The sequence below is a fragment of the Myxocyprinus asiaticus genome, chromosome 25 (assembly GCF_019703515.2).
Source record: "Myxocyprinus asiaticus isolate MX2 ecotype Aquarium Trade chromosome 25, UBuf_Myxa_2, whole genome shotgun sequence".
NCBI classification, from domain to species: Eukaryota; Metazoa; Chordata; class Actinopteri; order Cypriniformes; family Catostomidae; genus Myxocyprinus; species Myxocyprinus asiaticus.
Window position 1 is genome coordinate 46,345,273 of NC_059368.1, and position 22,228 is coordinate 46,367,500.

The 22,228-nt window shown below is 36.6% G+C and overlaps 1 protein-coding gene across 4 annotated transcripts in view; it reads left to right on the forward strand.

Annotated features, from left to right (window-relative positions):
- Positions 1–22,228, forward strand: part of LOC127416156 (ankyrin repeat domain-containing protein 6-like) — a 66,099-nt gene that overhangs the window by 16,699 nt on the left and 27,172 nt on the right. For all 4 annotated transcript variants that reach the window (XM_051655336.1, XM_051655338.1, XM_051655335.1 and 1 more), the window contains exons 2-5: positions 8,022–8,273; positions 17,837–17,935; positions 19,944–20,042; positions 20,189–20,287. In XM_051655336.1, coding sequence (XP_051511296.1) covers positions 8,148–8,273; positions 17,837–17,935; positions 19,944–20,042; positions 20,189–20,287 — 423 coding nt within the window. In that variant the 5' untranslated portion in view covers positions 8,022–8,147. The remainder of the gene's footprint in view (positions 1–8,021; positions 8,274–17,836; positions 17,936–19,943; positions 20,043–20,188; positions 20,288–22,228) is intronic.

Sequence of the window (22,228 nt, forward strand, 5' to 3'; positions counted from 1 at the left end):
TGTCATCATGTGCTCTTCTGTAATTACTACGATGATTAACAATACATTATAGGGGGCCTGAGTATCTCAGGGAGTATTGATGCTGACTATCACCCCTAATTAAATAGAGAACAGAGTAAACAGTGCTTTGAGTGTTTCAGTAACTGTAATTAAACATAAAAAATATATATAATATAAAAACATAAAAAATTGGGGCCTGGGTAGCTCACCCCTGGAGTTCGCTAGTTGGAATCCAGGGTGTGCTGAGTGACTCCAGCCAGGTCTCCTAAGCAACCAAATTGGCCCGGTTGCTAGGGAGGGTAGAGTCACATGGGGTAACCTCCTCGTCGTCGCTATAATGTGGTTCTCACTCTCGGTGGGGTGCGTGGTGAGTTGTGTGTGGATGCTGCGGAGAATAACGTGAAGCCTCCACATGCGCTACGTCTTCACGGTAACTCTTCACGGAGTCACTACACCACCATGAGGACTTAGAGCGCATTGGGAATTGGGCATTCCAAATTGGGGAGAAAAAGGGCAAAAAAAACAAAATAACAATACATAATAAAGTGAAAAGCAGATTTTTACAGTTTCAGAAGGTTAATATATTAAGTTAATCATTTAATAATATAAACAATGGTACTGCACCGTAAAATATACTGTAAAAACAACAGTTTTAAACTGTAAAATGTACAGGATATTCTGTAAAGTTGTTTTTATTGTATTTTTTTTTACATAATTATTCTGGCAACCACAGCTGCCAGATTTTTTTTTTTTTTTTTTAAACAGAATTTTTTTAAGTGTAGTTTTTGCTGACAAAAGTACTGTAGGTTGGTTAAATGATAAACAAACACAAACATATTCATATTAATGAACAGGTCTTAAAAACATGTAGGCTTACACAACATATTCTACTGTATTAGGATAGATAGCCCTGTTAAGAAAGAGGCTTAGTATCAAACTAAAGTGATTAAATGTAATGTAAAAGTTGTATTAATTAATTGTTTTATTATATTGTATTTAACAATGCATTATATTATAGCAGGGTTTCCCAAACAGGGGTTCATGAGGGAACACCAGGGGGTTCGTGAGAGAGTGACGAGATTTTTGAAAACATTGATGAATTTGACAAATAAAAGAACACTTAACTTAAACCAAGCGAGTCAATTTTCCTTTTAACCAATCTTGTGTGTATGTGGCTTCAGTGCCATTTTCTCACCGTTGATTGTGTTCTCTGACTGATGATGAGAAAATGTACTTTTTAATGCAAAAGTAAATTACACGCTACTCTCCATACAAAGATATGACATAACATAATAACTTTCATTAACAGCAATGCAGTCTTGTTTTAAAAGTATCCTTCATTATCCTGACTTCTCTGTAGTCCTGAGAAGCAATAGGTGATGGCTGTACCTTCTTGGCCTGTACTGTTAACCGCTTGTGTGCTGGTTCTGTTTGCTGCCGAACCGACCAGTTGACGGAAGCTTCTGATGGGTCTTAAAGGTGTAATTTAGCCAGCCGTCTACTATTTCCTTGCATGGCCCCCCACCCCAGGCTGTAATAGTTGCTACAGTTAGTTACTTTAATGAAAAGACATTTTTAATGAATGAAAATGTGAATTTGGCTATATCATATAATATCAAAATATCAAATGTACACACACAAATGGAATGTCGTATGTTTCAAATTTTCATTTTTATTTATTTTATTTTATTTTTACTCCTGTGACTGTAGTGCAATCTCTGATTGGGATAGAAATGCCGATGGTGATTTAAATGAAATAAAACGTATAGATATTATAAGAAAAGAACAATAGGTGTAATAAAGGTTCATTACAATATAACAATAATAATAATAAAAAAGTGCAAAATTAATTATATTTCGAAATGTTAACATTACTTAAAATATCAGGGGGTACTTCATGTAAATCATTTAGGTCAGAGGGGTTCGGATGACAAAAACGTTTGGGAATCCCTGTATTATAGTATCCAAATATTATACATCGATTTATTTGATTTATCTAATATTACACTCAAAAATGTTTTACAAGCAATTTAATCTATTTAATTGAAATTAAAACAGTTGAATTGAGCCAACATAATTTTGTTGGATTAGGTCAAGCCAATGCAATACAGTTGGTTTAACTCAACTTTATTAGATTCATCTAACTTAATTTTTTTGTGTTGGGCAAACTTAATTTGATTAATTTACTAAGGTTTATTCAATTAATTGTCTTATGTTTGTCCAAATTAATGATTTTTTTTTTATTCGTTAGTATATGCCAGCTGAGCAAGTGTAAGGACAGTGAAACTGTTGCACTGTCAGTTTGATGGCAACTGTTTGAAGAGCTAAACAGCATTCAAATCAAACATCACTTGAAAGTGCAAGTCCATCCTCAACCAAAGCACAAGCACCAGTCTTCACCACAATAGTCCAGCCAAACAAACACAGAACAGTAAACATGTTCAAAACTCATCCTGTTCTTATCTTGCTCAAAAATAACACTTAGTTTCAACATTTGTTCACACCATCCAGTCCCCTGCAAAGCATGCTGGGAAATGGAAATCCCCTTGCCAGTTTCATCAATGCTACAAAAAATATTCATGTAGACCTTACTCAAATGGATTACGTAAACTTCAGTTTACCAATTGAATTGAATTTAACGTAATGAATTTAAGACGAAATGTTCTCGAATTGTGTTGCTTTAGTTATTTTTAATTAAAGTGAACAAGCAGCAAAAATCCTTTTTTGAGTGTAATTCCGTTTGCACTTGTTCCCGCTGGAGATTTAATGAGGGGAACACACTCGCGGAGAAAGAAAGAGCGCATGTTTGCGGACTCAACAGGTGTTTCTAAAAATGTAGTTTGCTCGGAAATAATTTAATAAAGATGTTTGTATTATACCTCATCTTTTATTCCGCGTTATTATTATGGTACCTGTGTCCGGCAGAGACTGAGATGCTGCTACTGCAGAGGATAATAAAAACCACTTCACCCGGGACATGCCGGTATCCCTGCTTTGCCTAAAAATAACACGGCCAGCTAGAGCTGCACGATTAATCGTTAAAAGATCACGATCTCGATTCAGACACACATGTGATCTCATTTCTAAATTACAATGATTCTGCAATGTATATTAACATTTCCGTGGCATGCCTTTGTAAGGCGGTCAGATTTAAATGAGACATTCACTTCAAGACACGTTTTTAAATGTTGATGTTTTAAACTTTATATGTCATCTACAAAACACAGCGCTCCTGCATGAGACGCTGAATAAACTAAAACGCAATGGCCAAAGACATTTGTCCAGCACAGAGCTTTACAAACTGCAGGGTGCAGCCACGATTAGTGTAACATAATCTCTGTTCAGTTCAATATTTTAATAGCCACTGACCAATGCTAAAAAAAAATACCGGCATTACCCAGATCTGACTAAATTCGCTACCCATGAGCTGTTTGATTACAGCCGACTGCTCTCAAACGCTCACGTGTGTGCCCGTGTGCTTGTGTCTCATGATGAATGCAGCGCTCCTGCACGAGACTCTGTGCTGTTTTTAATCACAGTACCCTCTTTAGGTGATATTAATGTAAACACAGCTGATAATGAATTACCACTGTAAACAGACGACATTAAATCTGCGCTGTCTTGACGAGATATTAAAGCAAACGTTAATGACACAGACAACAGACGTTAATGTATAAGCAGACGGGACAAATTCTTCAAATGTTAGATTTGTGATTTCTATTAGATGCATGCTGTCTGTTATGGGCATTCAGGCATTCTTGCTGCATGAAATCACTATTAATGTAAATCTATCACAGTAAAGACAGTCAAATATTTAAGTACTTTCATTTGCATGAAATTACTTTTTACTTTTTTATTTTTTTCCTCTTTCACCCAATTTGGAATGCCCAATTCCCAGTGCGCTTTTAAGTCCTCGTGGTCACGAAGTGATTCGCCTCAATCTGGGTGGCGGTGGACGAATCCCAGTTGCCTCCGCATCTGAGACCATCAACCTGCGCATCTTATCACGTGGCTTCACGCCATCCACCGCGGCATCCGCGCTCAACTTGCCACACGCCCCACCAAGAACGAACCACATTATAGCGACCACGAGGAGGTTACCCCATGTGACTCTACCCTCCCTAGCAACCAGGCCAATTTGGTTGCTTAGGAGACCTGGCTGGAGTCACTCAGCATGCCCTGGGATTCAAACTAGCGAACTCCAGGGGTGAGCTACCCAGGCCCCAATTTTTTATGTTTTTATATTATATATATTTTTTATGTTTAATTACAGTTACTGAAACACTTAAAGCACTGTTTACTCTGTTCTCTATTTAATTACTGGCTCTTGAGTAATTACTTTACAAACTTGAAGCAATTTTTACAAGAGAAACACTCAAGGCCTCGTTTTTCTTTTCTTTTTTTTTCTTTTTTTTTTACTTTTGTAAAATAACAGTGATTTATTGCTTTCCAGTGCAATACCAAGTTAACATAGAACTGTTAATGAAGCTTTTTTCCACTCATTTTGCTTTTTACTTGGCATGTGAGAAACAGGCTAAATTGTTTATTTTTTTTATGCACTTTTTCAACAGGATTTTTTTTTTTTTTGCAATAATAACAAGGTGCTCTTTGGTTTATAATGTATACGTTGCGCCCTTTTGTGGACTTAGGACATTTTACATTTATATAATTGATTTACAACTTGCAATACAATTGCATTTTTGCATAGATTGAAGCAGAGAACATTTAGTCCGAACCTCTAGTAAATTACGTTACTTTGTTTAGAACCCTTATGTCCAGGTTTTGTAAATCACTGAAATTAGCATTTGTTTTTTTTTTTCAGAATCGTGAAAGAATTTTGATCTTTATTCTAAGCCAAAAAATCTTGATTCTCAATTTATACAGAATCGTGCAGCTCTACACCCAGCGCACGTAAGCAAACGGAACCGAACTCGGAGCACATCTGTTACTCTGAGCACGAGATGGAGTTGTGGAGCACAGAGCCGCTCTGAAAACACTGTATACTAACATATACAATTTAAAATTAGTGGAAGAAATTGGAGCACCCAATATAGCGGATGTAGAAAAGGAAGTCCCGCCTTACAGGTAAAAGAGACAATCACCTTTTAGATTCAGACATCGCCTGTCAATTAACTTGAGAACATGCATGCGCATTAGCTGGACCAGTCTGAAAAATAATGCTTTTTAGAACACTTGTTAAATAATCATGCACTTAGTACAACTGCAGAAACTTTCACTCACTGATGGAAACCGGTTAAAAAATGTTGAACAGTGATGGCAAATGCATTAACTGGAATGATGAAGAGACAGCAGGATTACTTCTACAGATGTTAATTGTAGTATGTTTCAGAAGATATAAGATGAGCAGCTAATTTGGGTGTCGACATTGCCACAAATAGGCAAGTTCCAAGCATAAAGCATTTCTGTCTCGAGCTGTATTCGTCCAATCAATGTTGTTGACTTCATAAATATGCAAATTCGTCTACGAAGGGTTTACAAATGTTCAGGGAAATATTGATTTGGCAAGTACTAATCAAAACTACTGGCCTGACCAGAAAAGCAGAAAAAAATCCTTATTATTAAGCTTGATGAGACTTTATTCATGGTACACAAGCAATTCAGTATGTGAACAGGCCAGTCTGCTGTTGTATAGGGTGGTATGGAACTTGAAAATCCGTCCTTTGGAGAATCCCTGAAAAATGTGGAGAGGGCTGGATGGGGGAGGTGTTGCTAGGTATTAGGGATGTGCCTGCACTTGCTCATCTGTCAGCTGCCCTTAATTAAGACCATAGTGCAGGGGTGTTAAACTCAATTTCAACCCGGGCCACATGAGCGTTATGTGTGCCCTCAAAGGGCCTGTTGAAAATGTGGCATCGGCACCTGATTTGGTAGCACCCATGCAATTATTAGTAATATTGCATATTTTGTGCATTGAAATTCACATTTGACAGTAAGCATTGATTTTGAATTTGGGATGCAAATGTAAATTATATTAACAGTAGCATCTGCCTTGCGCTCACGCATCTCTTTCCATTCTGTCGTGCTGATAGCTGATCAAGGTAATGGCTAGCGCTGTTGATAATGATCTGCGCGGTTGTGACTAGTTCACAATGAAACACACCTGCTCTGTACTCGTGCTGCTCAATCCATTGAGCTGTACTTATAATTAAAGTGGATAACACGGTTTCGTTCCCCTTTTTGAATGAGCAAAAAATATGGTTAAGATGACAGGGGAAGGCTCATTAATATTCACAAGAAACATTTACATTTATGCATTTGGCAGATGCTTTTATCCAAAGCGACTTACAGTGCACTGATTACAGGGACAATCCCCCTGGAGCAACCTGGAGTTAAGTGCCTTACTCAAGGACACAATGGAGGTGGCTGTGGGGATTGAACCAGCAACCTTCTTCTTACCAGTTCAGTGCTTTAGGCCACTACGCCACCACCACTCCAAGAAACGCGCTAACTAATTGGTCAGTGATACATTCTGTTCACCTGCCATCCTATGTTTCTGAAATTAGCTCATGGGCTAATTGTTGTAATGATGTTGCTAATGCAATGTTGTGGTTGCTCAGTCCATGATTACTGGCTCTCATGCTCTCAAACTTCTGTATGTTGACATAGTTCTGTTTGTGAGAAGTAAAGTTTACGTATGTGTCCTGAATAATAAGATGCATTTACACTTTGCTGAGTCCCGAGGTGGTTTAAGTGGTCACATTGCCATCCCTCTTGAATGCATCTTGGAGGTCATTCACATGTGGTCTTTTTTTCATTATCGGATACCTATTAGTAAAAGGCGCAAAGAGACTGTTGGTGAAAATGCTTCTGTCTTGCACTCTTTTATAATTTGATACAAATACTTTTAGGGGTGTAATGAAATGGATTTTCTGGGTCAATACTGATAGCCAATAATTTAACTTTTTGCCTTTTAACCCTTTAAACTGGAGCTACTTACTCATTAATTAAAAGCTACTCACTTGACTCAAATGTCATTTAAAAGCTTGTAATCTAGACTTAACAGTGTAAACCAAACAGCTATTTAAGTGGATGTAGTGTGAACTAGAAATGGGTCTATATTACAGATGTTGGCTGATTTTAATGAGAAATGAATGACATTACTTTTGCATAAATTGTATTGTACCCATTCATAGTAAGAGTATTTATGGTAATCCTGATGAATCACTTAATTAAACAGAGACAAAATAATGAACTTCAAACAGATTTAATAATGAATTAAATCAAAATGACTAAATTAACTGCATGCAACAAACATTAAACATCAAAACACATATGCACGTTCTCTGTCTCAAGATGCTTGTTACAGCACTTATCTGTAATATTTCCATTTGATAATTTATTAAATATGATCATAACAGTAATAATGGGAATAGGTAAAAGCATCATACAGATCATATGGAAAATCATCCCAAAAATGAGCCCCAAAACAACATAACAAGGTGCGTAGATGTTGAAATAATCCTCACAGAGGGACAGAGTGGAAGCAAGGAAATCTGACTTTAATATTAATCTTGAAATAGTTGATTTGAAAACATTTCAATAAAAGTGATGACATAAAGAAGAAATACATAAAATTCTGCATTGTTTTTAGTTTCTAATCAAATAAAAAAATGGATCATCAGGTTTTGATCAATTCAAACACCGTTTGGAGCCCATGCCAATTTAAGAGTATTCTTTACTACAACAAAAAATGGCACATACAAAATGTAAAATGGTCACTCAAATTGTTAAGCTAATAATATAATGTGCAATGAGTTTTTTTGTTATTAGTAAGTTATAAAAAAGTGCAAAATAGAAGTAATTTTTCTAGTGGACTCATGCACCCCACTGTTTTACTTGATTTAGGGCTGACAACTGGAGAGGCAGGCAAAAATATGCTGCAAAAACCTCTCTCCTCTTCTGTGTGACATTGTCTGTGTAATATCCGCACATGGGAAACCTTTGCAGTGCCCTCTGTTGCTGCTGTTATGACAGTTGTACCATTTCCTTTTTCCCTGCAGGCCTTTCTAAGTGACATGAGGGTTCGTTCCCTCCCAGAGCCAGACATCTATGGTTCCTCTCTCCTCTCATCCCATTCCTGCTTCTGATCAGAAAAATTCCCCCCTCCCCCAGTCGTCTCCTAATTCATGACACAGCAGGATGCATCATCTGTGCGCGCACTCTCCGAGCGTCTCCTCGTTGCCTCGCACAAGGGCCGAACTGATCATGTTGTTCAGCTCATCAACAAAGGGGCCAAGGTAGCCGTTACCAAGGTTAGTTATATGCTTGCTTTTGTAAACATATACTGTATATGTGGACACATAAAAATGCATGAATTTATTTGAATGACAGTACACAGCATAAATGAGTACACCCCCTCTGAAACCTAACAAATTTACGAATATCTCTTTACAAATAAAACATATCTGGTGTTCATTTATAATGTAATGTTTAAGCTACTCTGGTTTATCAGATACTAATGAAACATGTCATTACTAAACAAAATGATAAAAGGCCATGTTGCAAAAATGAGTACACCCTCCTGAAAGTTATAATATAAAACTCAATCAAATGTTTTCTGGTGCTAGTTGAGGGACACTGATCAGCAGATTATTCTTTTGAACCTTCACACTCAAATAGACATAGTTGGTTAAAGTGTAAATGTTTTCTTTATCCCTTTGAAGCACTCCCAGACTCGATGCTGACAACAAATGTTGTCAAGTAAATGAAGACAGAAAATGATTTAATTGCACAAAAGGGGACAATGGTACAAGAGTACTAGCAAATCACTATTATTGAGTCAAAACATAGTAGCAAAAGTGATATAGAAATTCAAAAAGGATTGACTTGTGACAAGATTCCTGAAATGTTCAGACTGCCGCTGTAAGCTTTCACCTCATGATGAGCGACTTTTGCTAACAATCGCCATGTCTCAGGGCTGGCAAAAGCTGGAGTGGCTGTTTCATCACACATAGTAAGTGAAATGCATGGTGTCATCCACGCATGAAGGCACTGCTGAAGCCAAAGCATTAAACAAGCTTGTTCAGCCAGCTTTGCCAAGGCCCATACTGTAAAGGTGCAGACCTTTGAGAACCTATAAGCTGGTGTCATGAGCCCAAATCATTTTTTTTTTTCTTTCTTTCTTTTTTTGGGCTTGATTAAATTCAAAATGTATTTAAAGCCATTGTGTACGAAGTGACTGTGTGCACTAAGTGCAAATAGCACTACCTACACGATCACAGGCTTTTTGCACTCCAAATCAGGGGAAACCAGATATAACTACATAAAACTACCAGTATTTGGAGATGTGGTGTGAAGAGTAGAACATTTGATGTTCCCTTTTATTGCCAGTGACCTGAGTTCCAGTCTGTCTTTTTCCGATCCCACTCTTCACATCCCCATTTCATGTCAGTGAAGACATACACGGCTGATGCATGCTTTCTGTCCGAGGCATGGGTTGGGCAACTCGTTCTGTTGAAAACTGACAGACCTGCTCTCTTCATGGACCTGTGAGGACACCATTGTGCATGCACGAGGGAAGAAAAGAGAGCCTGTCTTATGAATATATAATTAATTAAATGTGATAAAAATGTAACCATTTTTACAGTGACTATTTGCAGTAAGTGAATATAACACTGCCCATACAGCCAGGCCATTTGTGCTTTAAGTGAGATGGAACCAGACACGAAGTGAGCAGTCAGAATAAAGAATGTGCAAAGTCAAACTTCTAAAGTTTATAACCTTTACCACATTACACTACCAGGCCTTATGAGATACGAGAATGTATTATATTGGTTAATCCAAACTGATAATAGTAATGTCCAGATACTCTTATGATACAACTAAAAAAGCAGTCATTTATCAGATGTTTTAATCTGAAGTGACTTACTCTTACTTTACTTACAACCCCCTGGAGCGGAGGTAGCCAATCCTACTCCAACACACCTGCCTGTAATTTTCAAGTAATCCTGAAGCAAAGTAGGGTTAAGTGACTTGCTTGAGGGCAAAATAATTATGGCTCATGGCTTGTTCTTTGCAGTGATCAAATCAGCATTCCTCCACTTACCAAACCACCCCACATATTGTTTTCACATAAAACTGGGCAAATAATAATTAGGGCTGTCGATTTAACATGTTAATTTAGTGCGATTAATTATATGAAGATAATACGTTAAAAAAGTTTACACAATTAATCATGCCCCCTGACGCGTTAATTCTGTAATGAAAGTACATATTTTCCTACCACACGAGCAAACCATACGAGCTGTTCAAGCTGTTTTTACGAGCCGCGTCAATAGGTCAACAGCAGCCACAGAATGAGAAGCACTCAGGAGGAAGCTCAACAGAATACAGGAATCTTGAGATGTGATTTTCAAAGTTTCCACTACTTTTAACTTGACACAGTGTGCTAAAAATGCAGCGTTTATGACGCTGAATACCAATAAGACGCTCCAAACGTGTCCATCTGAGGCACATGTACATAGAGCGACAATTAAAAACAGCACAGACGGACAGAACAGATTGCTGTTAACTGTAGGCTTAAACAAGAATAAAACAAACATTATATTGCGTTCTTAAGACACTTTTGGTATTGTCTAATCAATGCTTTATTCATCTGCCACAATAATGCAATTCATTTCAAATTGAATTTAAATCTGTACTATATGTTTATTATAGGCCCTACATATTAGATTTAGAAATATTTCAATTATTATGCATTATTTATATGAAATTTATTTTGATTTGGGGACCTTTTCTCAGCAAATAATGATGTATGTGATTAACTGTAATTAAATTAATTAATCAGCATGTCATGTAATTAATTTGATTAAAAAAATGAATCGATTGAACTTTAATTGAACTATAACTATACCTACATTTTTACAAAATGATTTTTACGTGGCTTTTTGTACGTATCGTGGAAGTTTATTGGTAAAATAAACACTAGAGGCACTACATCAACCTCTTTTATTCACTTTCAAACAAATAACTGGTAAAATGGCATATTATCAGTTAGGGATGGGAAAATTATATACAATTTTGAAATATCACGAACCAAAATAAATGACAAACCATATTGAGCCAAAATATTGTGAAATTTTCAACATTGTTTTCTGTCCACGTGATCATAACTAAATGAAATTACCCATCAGACATAAAAATCACTATTTACAGCGTCCGCACAAGTGCTTAACGTGCTTGAATTGAACTTTAAGAAATGTAAGTACTGGAATACTTGGAAAATCGCCTTTTGTTTTGTGGAAATGTGTTTAAAAGTGCTTGAAATAAAAAATAAAAAATGTCTTCCAATGCCAGTACATCAAAGATGAGATCCACCAAAGTCAGTTCACATGGCAGTCATCTTTGGAACGCTCCCGGGCAGGCTGGGCAGCTATTTTTTATGAAAACAAGAGGCATGAAAGTATAGCTCCTGTCTACTTGTGGGGAAAGACTGAAATCTCCAAAACGGTCGAGATTACGATCAAAGCAGTAAAATCTGACAACAATGGTATCATAAATTGTGATTCTTTGCTCAGAAAAACAAAATTTTTCAGGCTGGTTCAGCTAATGCGCATTCTCGAGTTGACTGACAGGCAATGTCTGTATCTAAACGGTGACTGGCTGTGACCGACACGACCGATGGCATGGGGTAAATTGTGCATTTATGTAAATGATGCCTGGTGTACACAAATGTCACTGCTTGAAAGACACTGTTTTGCTAATCTGAAACTCCTGATGGGAAAGTGCAGGCCTTTGCACCTACTGAGGGAGTTCACGGTGGTGGTGATAGCTGCAGTATACAGTGCATCCGGAAAGTATTTGCAGCGCTTCACTTTTTCCACATTTTGTTATGTTACAGCCTTATTCCAAAATGGATTAAATTCATTATTTTCCTCAAAATTCTACAAATAATACTCCATAATGACAACGTGAAAGAAGTTTGTTTGAAATCTTTGCAAATTTATTAAAAATAAAAAATGAAAAAAAAAAAAATCACATGTACATAAGTATTCACAGCCTTTGCTCAATACTTTGTTGAAGCACCTTTGGCACCAATTACAGCCTCAAGTCTTTTTGAGTATGATGCTACAAGCTTGGCACACCTATTTTTGGGCAGTTTCTCCCATTCTTCTTTGCAGGACCTCTCAAGCTCCATCAGGTTGGATGGGGAGTGTCGGTGCACAGCCATTTTCAGATCTCTCCAGAGATGTTCAGTCGGGTTCAAGTCTGGGCTCTGGCTGGGCCATTCAAGGACATTCATAGAGTTGTCCCGGATCCACTCCTTTGTTATCTTGGCTGTGTGCTTAGGGTCGTTGTCCTGTTGGAAGATGAACCTTCGCCCCAGTCTGAGGTCCAGAGCACTCTGGAGCAGGTTTTCATCAAGGATGTCTCTGTACATTGCTGCATTCATCTTTCCCTCGATCCTGACTAGTCTCCCAGTTCCTGCCGCTGAAAAACATCCCCACAGCATGATGCTGCCACCACCATGCTTCACTGTAGGGATGGTATTGGCCAGGTGATGAGCGGTGCCTGGTTTCCTCCAGACATGACGCTTGCCATTCAGGCCAAAGAGTTCAATCTTTGTTTCTCATAGTCTGAGAGTCCTTCAGGTGCCTTTTGGCAAACTCCAGGCGGGCTGTCATGTGCCTTTTACTGAGGAGTGGCTTCTGTCTGGCCACTCTACCATACAGGCCTGATTGGTGGAGTGCTGCAGAGATGGTTGTTCTTCTGGAAGTTTCTCCTCTCTCCACAGAGAGACGCTGGAGCTCTGTCAGAGTGACCATCGGTCACCTCCCTGACTAAGGCCCTTCTCCCCCGATCGCTCAGTTTGGCCAGGCGGCCAGCTCTAGGAAGAGTCCTGGTGGTTCCAAACTTCTTCCATTTACGGATGATGGAGGCCACTGTGCTCATTGGGACCTTCAATGCTGCAGACATTTTTCTGTACCCTTCCCCAGATTTGTGCCTCAGTACAATCCTGTCTCGGAGGTCTACAGACAATTCCTTGGACTTCATGGCTTGGTTTGTGCTCTGACATGCACTGTTAACTGTGGGACCTTATATAGACAGGTGTGTGCCTTTCCAAATCATGTCCAATCAGCTGAATTTACCACAGGTGGACTCCAATCAAGTTGTAGAAATATCTCAAGGATGATCAGTGGAAACAGGATGCACCTGAGCTCAATTTTGAGTGTCATGGCAAAGGCTGTGAATACTTATGTACATGTGATTTTTTTTTATTTTTAATAAATTTGCAAAGATTTCAAACAAACTTCTTTCACGTTGTCATTATGGGGTATTGTTTGTAGAATTTTGAGGAAAATAATGAATTTAATCCATTTTGGAATAAGGCTGTAACATAACAAAATGTGGAAAAAGTGAAGCGCTGTGAATACTTTCCGGATGCACTGTATGGCCCTCAAGATATGCTAATGTTAAGCTAGTTCTCAGAAAACTCTACTCAGTCATCAGCAAACAACAAACTGCACATCTGAAGGGAGTCTTCATAATAGCAGGGGTCTTCAACCAGTCAATCTTCAAGACTTTTCTTCCCAAATTTGATAAAGTGGGTTTTTACCACAAGGGGTAAAAACCCCTAGATCATGTTTATGCCAACATCCAGAATGCATACAAAGTCACACCCTGCCCCCAGCCTGACCATTTCCCCCTTTTCCTCACCGTGGCTTACAAACCACTCATAAAACAGATTTGAGTGTTTGGGTTTAAAGTTGTCTGGTAGATCAATCAAAGCTGTCTTTATAAGGATCAAAGTGTAGGATAAATCAGTGGTCATATCTGGTGATTATCTCTATATGAGATGAGACTGGTCTTCTGGGGGATTAATCAGATCTGAAAATGTGTTAAACAATAAGAGGACTAATGATGTCATGTATTAACCAGTGTTTATCCTCTGCTTGGCTTCATGTTTATCCGTGGCTTGAATTCATGTAATTTAGTCATGGTAACATTTAGTGTATGGTCATTTCTGTTTTACCACACATTCACATAGGTTCAGTGTTGAGGAAGCTACTTTCAAACTGTAGCTTGACAACTTACTCAATTTAAAGTAAAACAGCTACTGTCAAGCTACATTTTGAAAAGGTAGTTATGAGCTACCAATAAAAAGTGGCTTACTACATTGAAGCTATTGGGGAGGGGCAATGTCAAAGCCATTTAAAGGAATATTCCGGGTTCAATACAAGTTAAGTTCAATCAGCAGCATTTGTGGCATAATGTTGATTATCACAAAAATTAATTTCAACTCGTTCTTCCTTTTCTTTAAAAAAAGCACAAATCTTTGTTCCAGTGAGACACAATGGAGGCCAATGGGGACCAATTTTTTTTTAACGTTAAAATGCTCACTATTTCAAAAGTATAGACACAAGACATAAACAGTGTGCAGGTATTTGATAAATAAGGTTGTCCAAGGTGACAAAAAATGAGAAATATTTAAAAATCTGGTTTAAAACACGTGTCAAGTTTGTAGACAATCTTTGAGTTCATGTTTTCACATTGGTTGAAAAATATTTATAGAATTTTGTAAAAAAAAAAAAAAAAAAAAAGTATTTAATGACTTTAAAAATGTCATGTGGTGCAACCATCAAGTAAATATTTAAATATATAACCCAGATCAGATCAACTTTTTTTCAGCATTTATCTAGCACAAAAACATTGAGAATCTCAATTAAGGTGACAGCGTTAGACATTATTTGAACAGATCAATTTACAGTAAACTGGAAAGCACCTTCATTTATGTAACTAAGTCAAAAACAGTGATAAACAGCAGCATTATACTAAGTATTATATTGTTTTGTGAAATGATTGTATAAAATGAATGAATTGGACTTCTCAAAGCTGCATTCCTCACCAGTATTAATATATATATATATATATATTTTTAGTCTATTGACCAAAATGTCCTTTAAATTTAGAAAATATTTAATCATGCCATATTTATTAATTTTTTTCTTGGACTAAAATGGCATGTAATTTTAGTTAACGAAAATAACATTTTAGTTGATGATGATGTGCAAAATGACAAAAATGTGTCAAACTGTAACAGACCAAACTTTAATCAAACACTCAAACATGAAAAAATACTAAACATTTATTACTTTAAACATGTATAAATTAACTGTCCTTGTTCAGAGAACCTGAGCTCTTGAAATTATAACATAGAATGATTATACTCAAGGATTAGCTATACTCTTTTAGAAGTATTAGAAATTACTGTACTCTGAATTTTTCATGCTTTAGAGACTGTTAATAATTTTCGGTGTTTTAGCCAGTTTAGGATATTGCATTGCGTGTTGCACATTTTAATGGAAACAGCAGATTCACAACGCAAGTTAAGCATTCTGACCAGCACATAACTTCGTTCAAGTTCACTTCTTCATTCACTTTGTTGTCTGTATGTTTGTAGTATTGCATATATGTTGTGAATATAGTAATTAATGTCATGTATAAATAGGATGCGTTTGAGTGAGGTAATTAACTCATTTTTAAAGTGGTTCATTTTGGATTAATGGATTTGATGAGTCAATTCTTTATAGATTCTTCTAAAAACAGATGTTTCTCTTAATGTTTCTTCACTGTTAATATCTTGCTGTATTATTTTATTCTTGTTATATTTTCGTTGACTGTGTTTTAATTAAATCGTTTAATTATTGAAATGGTGCATCTTTTGCTTCTCGTCTCTGTTATCGTTGACAACGTTTTTTTTAATTTGACAAAGATAACAAAGACAAGATGAAAAAGGACATTTTTGTCAGTAATATCGTTGACGGTATTAACATTGTTAATCAGTTCACTCTGCTGTAAGCTGCTCATGCAATGATATTTTACTAAATAAAGTGTTGTTTCATTGTCTTACGAGACACCACTGCTTGTTGAAAGAAGTAGTTTGTGACAGGAAAATCTACAGTACTTAAATTTAAAGGTGCAATATGTAACATTTTTCATGTAATATTCGCCTTTTTTTTGCCAATGTGTGAACGGCTTGTAACGCAACTTAAAAAATGAGCCCGGTCTTCCTAGGTTGCCTATTAAAGCCTGTAGACTGATTTTCATGTGAAGGGAGCGGGTCGCTTTTGCCGGGAAAATCCAATGGATGTGACGTTTATGTGCGCTCCCGAGAGCCTCAGTGCTTCTCTTCCGCTATTCAACAGCGTCAACAGACAGTCTGTAACACTAGGTAACATTATCTTAGAGATGGAATCCAGCAAACGTCCGGCTCCCAGCACAACACCGACTCCTACACAAACTCAGAGTAAGACAAAAAAAAAAAAAAAACATTTACTGAATCCTGTCTGGCTAAGCGGGAACGTGATCGTGGTCGAGCGAAAACTAGAGTGAACATCGGCAGGACATTTGATTCCTGGAGGGACCTTTGTTTGGTTTTGGGGATCAAAACCGACCCTGAATTGGCGTTCTTCTTATTGGACAGGTAAGCTTACATAACTGCAAAGCATGTGAAATATAGTGCCATAAGGATTGATCTGTGTCATTTTAGCTAAATTGATCTTGCCTGCACAGTAACTGTCATAATGTTAATCTGTCATTATTCAGCAAGGTAAACTACAATAACACATGAAATGAATGCTAGACACTGTTCAAGATAATGCAAAATGACCCATTCATTAGTGTAACGTAACTTGATTATACAGAAAATATATACAATCTATTATTATAAAACAATAGCGCATCGATATATTAAAATGACAGTTGTGATGGAACTGAATTGTATCAACATATTTATAATGTACAGTCTATTTTATAAACAGCTACTGTCATCATCCACCGAATTTAGCTAACAGCTATTGATAAAGCTGGCTAGCTAGCTAACGCTGACATAGGTTATCGTATAAATGCAGTCAATGTATCATGTAAAGAAAAGTGATTACTTCAAACTACAGTCTTGCATAGTCAGACCTATATCCACACTTTGTTTTAGCCCTGTTCCAGCACTGGAGAGTCAAATACAGTCTCAAAGTTTGTAGTAAAACAATCATAACTGTGTAATTTTAATTATGTTACCTCATCTGTCAGCATGATGCCGGTGGATCACGTTCAGTCTCTTTGTACGTTATGTCATTGTTTTGGTCGATGCTCGCTCGCGTCCCTATGGAGTGTGTTCACGAGCACGAGCAACAGGTAGCTGACTGCAGTTCACTTAACGGCCCCAGGTGTCATTAATAACAAGGGTTTCTGAATCTTACATACTGCACCTTTAAAGGCATAGTTCACCCAAAAATGGAAAGTCTCTCATTATTCATTTAACCTGATGCCATCCCAGATGTGTATGACTGTCTGTCTTCAGCAGAACACAAATAAAGATTTTTTGAAAAATGTTGAATCTCTGTATGTCCTTATAATACAAGTAAACGGGGGCCATCAGGCTGCTGGCTATTTGACGGTCCAAAAGGCATATTTAGGCAACATAATAGTGAGCGCGCCATAGAGCTTACGTCACTGATGCGTCGACTGCTGGCAGGAAGCGATTTTTTTTTTAAAGTTAATTACATTTTAATTATCGATTTTTTTCTTACACTAACCTATCAGTTCGCTACAGAAGACATCAGTTGATCGTCTGGAGTCATGTGGATTAATTTTATGCTGCCTAAATATGCCTTTTGGACCGTCAAATAGCCAGCAGCCTGATGGCAAGTGAATAATGAGAGAATTTTCATTTTTGGGTGAACTATTCCTTTAAAAAATTAGTTAAGTTATTGGTGATGTTACTTTTAGTTAGTTCCTCCCCAACAGCTTGACTGATGTCTATTACAGTCTCTTTTTGTTTTTGTTTCAGTGCCTGATTTTGCATGTTGTTTACTTGCAGAATGGCAGAACACCTCTGCATTTGGCTGCCTATAAGGGCCACGTTGCTGTTGTAAGGATTCTGCTTGCAGCCGGTTGTGACCTGGATATTCAAGACGATGTGAGTATGAAGTGTTTTCACCATTTTCTCTTCTGAGCTCATGCTTATTGCATGATTGAAAGTGTAAAAAACATTTATATCATTCGTTGACTGAGCTTTCAGAATAGATTTATTGAAGGTGAAATGTGCAGTTTTTTTATGTTAAAATACTTTCTCCTGTCCCAGCTTAATATACAGAAACTAGAAGTAAGCAATTCGTAGGTTGATTAAACTTTTTATTCGCTATTAATCATATAATGTTTCATAGTTAATCACGATTAATCGTAGATTTTGAAAGTGTTTACATTTTACTCCTATATATATTTATTTTCTTGTCAAAATGCATTTATTTCCTTCTTAGGAAAGAAAACAAAACAATATGTAACAATATACTGCTTTATTAATATTTTCCAAATAAAGCCTTCAACAGTATAAAGATAGAAATGCACTAAAATATCACCAATTCAATTTACATTAAACGTATCCGAAGTCTAAGTGGGAGGTTGACTAACTGAAAGAACTAGTCCCCACACAGGTTGCATATTCATTGCAATGGACATTAAATCTCTTAAACTCACATCCTCCACAATGTTAATCAGCCAGCAGACTGTGGCTATCCACTTTGCTGCGGCCATTTTGAAGTCGCGTTCATGATTCGCATCAGGGCGTCAGCGTCAAGCACCGCTTTGAACTCCACATGAAAAGCGCTTGTAGACAAAAATGTCTAATTCTGCATTCTGGTGATAGTTAAGACTTGACGTGCTTCTGTGGTAATTAAATTGCGCCTAACAGAAGCTGCAAAGAACTTGATTTACCCCGTCTGGGCTTGATTTGTACTACAAATAACGTTAAGAGGTCCTCTCCCCATCATTTGATCTCTGACATGACTGTTGTGTGTGTGTGCGTCAGTGTAATGACTCCGGGCGGACACGTCACAAAGGTTCCGCCCTGCTTCGACCAGTGCTGGTTCATGCTTTATTAACAGTAATTTAAGAAAAATGAACATGTTAAACTTTTAAAGTAAATTGCATGCGTTAACGCTTTAACTTTGACAGCTCTGATATCTGAGATAGCGTCACATTTCCTCCAAGTCTATGCATCATATCACATTGTGTTTGGGCTCGTTTTATTCAGGAGCATCTGCTGTTCATATATTCTGTTTATGTTTCAAGAAGTCACAATCAAACACGCTACAAAAAGACATCTTTTTACAACTTTTTCTCAGGGCTTTCATTCGATAAATATTTGGTATGTGATTAAAACAAAATTTGATTGTATTCTACTCTAGACCTTTCCGATCTATGATGTTTTGACCATATGTTTGACAGTGGTGTACAGTAAATAATCATATTTCATAAGTTATGAAAAGGGAACACTTTTAATTTGTCAGTGAATTAAAAAGCTTTTGATAAGAGTTGGTCATATTGCCTATATGCATTGTAAAGTTCAGCTTCCAAGCTTTAAAACGACACCCCTTTAGTGTTGTTCAAGCAAGTAGTTCATTCATTTGATATAATAAATAAGATCTACCTAAATCTCAACATGTTCGCATACTTTGATGAACTAGTTTTAAATGCTACAATAATTTATTAAATACTTTTGAATCCATGAATTATATGGCTTTTGTTTATTTATGAAAAGTATAATTATTTCAGAAATGAAGGCATTTTCTCTCAATACACTAGCATTTTGGCAACTGTGCAGAAGATATGTTTTTGAAACATTTGTAAATAATTTGTGATTTAAAATATTATTATACTGTATGTCACTTCCCTGTGCAATATATGCTTACAATAAAATTGTTGATCTTAATTATTTATTTGACAATTAGTTGTCAGCCAGAATGTCATGCCTAAACTATCTACCCCGGAGGTTTGTTCTGTCATTGACTCTGGACAGCTCCACTGCAGAATCACCACAGAAACAATCACAACTTCATGAATGTTTCACTTATTATATAATGTCTATATTGTTATATAGACCAATATATTGTGTATGTATTTGTACTGTATTGTATTCTTGTTCCCAGGGTGACCAGACAGCCTTACAGAGGGCAGCTGTGGTGGGCAACACTGATGTCATTTCAGCACTCATTCAGGAAGGATGTGCACTAGATAGACAGGACAAGGTAAACATACTTTAAAATCTCTTTCACATGTGCCAGTAGAGAACACAACATGTTTATCAGAGGATTACTGTAGTTGATGTTTTTAATGATATTACCGATATTATTTTATTTTGAAATGTTGATGAATTCTTTTCTTCCTCTCTCAGAATGGGAACACAGCATTACACGAGGCAGCGTGGCACGGCTTCAGTCAGTCTCTCAAACTGCTGGTGAAGGCTGGAGCCAATGTTCACACTAAAAACAAGGTAACATTCACTGCCATAAACCATAAACTGCAAAACCACATCAGCATTAAATGATTTGTATGAGCAGTATAGTATTCACCTCAAAATAGGAGACTGGGGCTAGTTGTCGCAGCTTTTACTTTGTAGGGTAGGTTTATTTTTATTTTTCAATTTCTTTATAGGCACAATCCTTAAAGTATTTACTTCAAAAAAGTCTGGCTAAGAAATTGAACACGTTAATTTCTGTGATTAATAGTTGACTGTTTAATGCATTAAAAAATTAATGCTGTATCCATTTTTGTTTTTACTTTTTGAAACTTCACTAATGTTTTTCCCCTCTTCCCGTGGTTAAATGGGCATATATACATTTCCAGGAGGTCCACGCTCGACTCCACCGCACATTCTAGCACAGAAACTGATTGCGTGGAGCAGTGCATGCTAATTCATTATGCACAACGCATGTCGCGGGCATAATAAACAAGGGAGCTGATTTACTGTACAGAGAATGGAGACTTCACCCGCAAGCGGTGCTGTAAAAGAAATTCACTCACTGTCATTTAAACCAGGGTTAAAAGCTAAACTGCATGAGAGAGACCCACCAGAAAACTTCAGCAAATTAAACTTCAGCATTCAATATGTTTTATGACTAATAATGCATTGCCAATAAAGTTTGATATGAATTAAATCTGCCCATTTGATCTGGAAAACGGCAGATTTTGCCCAACTTTAAATTACAGCATGTCCTCTGATTGTATGGCATGTGTACATATGTATACTTGTGTCAAAGATTTCTACCTGGAAAAATGTGTTTTATTAACTCTATCTGCAAAAAAAATGAACATTTTACGATATTTATACTTAAATAAAAGACGACTAACCCATTTCTTGCAAGTTCTTTGAGAACAAGTATAGAGTAAATATAGTTATGACTATATTTTAATGTTTGTGTTAATGTACCACGTACCACAATTAATCAGGATTAATCACAGAAAACTGTGCGATTAAAAAACAATTCTAAAATCTGTTGAACATTTCCACCTTTATTGCCCAGGAAAAAAAGATACAGTCCATTGAACACGTGTTGACCTTTGACTAAATGTTTTTTGATGCCCCTGTAATGTGACCTGCCATTAAACGATAAAGTAAAACAATTCACAAACAGCTCATTTAAAAGGTAACATACAAAAATATAAATCCATTGTTTTGGCCAGCAAATATTGTAAATAGTAATTGTTACAATGTTATAACATTTGAAACAAGTGACAAACTGCTCCAATAAAAATATGACTACAGAGTTGAACCTTTTCATTAAATCTACTTTCATTATATAGTCGACTCTTCCCTGAATATAAACAGTGTTCACTTATTTACCCAAAAGCAGTAGAACATACAGTATATGATGATATTGGAATTTTCGTTTTTTGAGGACAGAATTCACTCTTCATGGTCGTATATTGCAGGTGATTTTACTAAGGGTAATTGTACCAAATGTAACCACTAACGACTCTCACTACTAAACATTTTTTTTTATGTTTATATTTGACAAAATTTAGGATAGGGCATTTATTCTAAATATCATTTTGAATGGGTCAAAATATATTTATACGTTTGTATGATGATATGAGATTTAGTAATAAATTGTAAATGACAGAAGTTGATCAGAATACCTCTGTGATTTTGTGTTCTAAATATAATTTTAAATGAAACAGTTGTTCAAGAGAAATCATTTTATATTGCATTAATCCGTGTTAATAATCCAGCAGCACTGGGTGAAACATGTATTCTCCATTGTCAAAGTCTCTTGATGTGTGAATCTGATTTATACCTGCCTTTCAATTGCATCAATTTTCTCTCACAGTTACCATTTCTTAAATGATTTTCAGGCATGATAAATCACTTTGTGGGAGAAATTTAATCCATTGCACCCTTTTATTTTGCAGGACTGCAACTATAAATTTTATA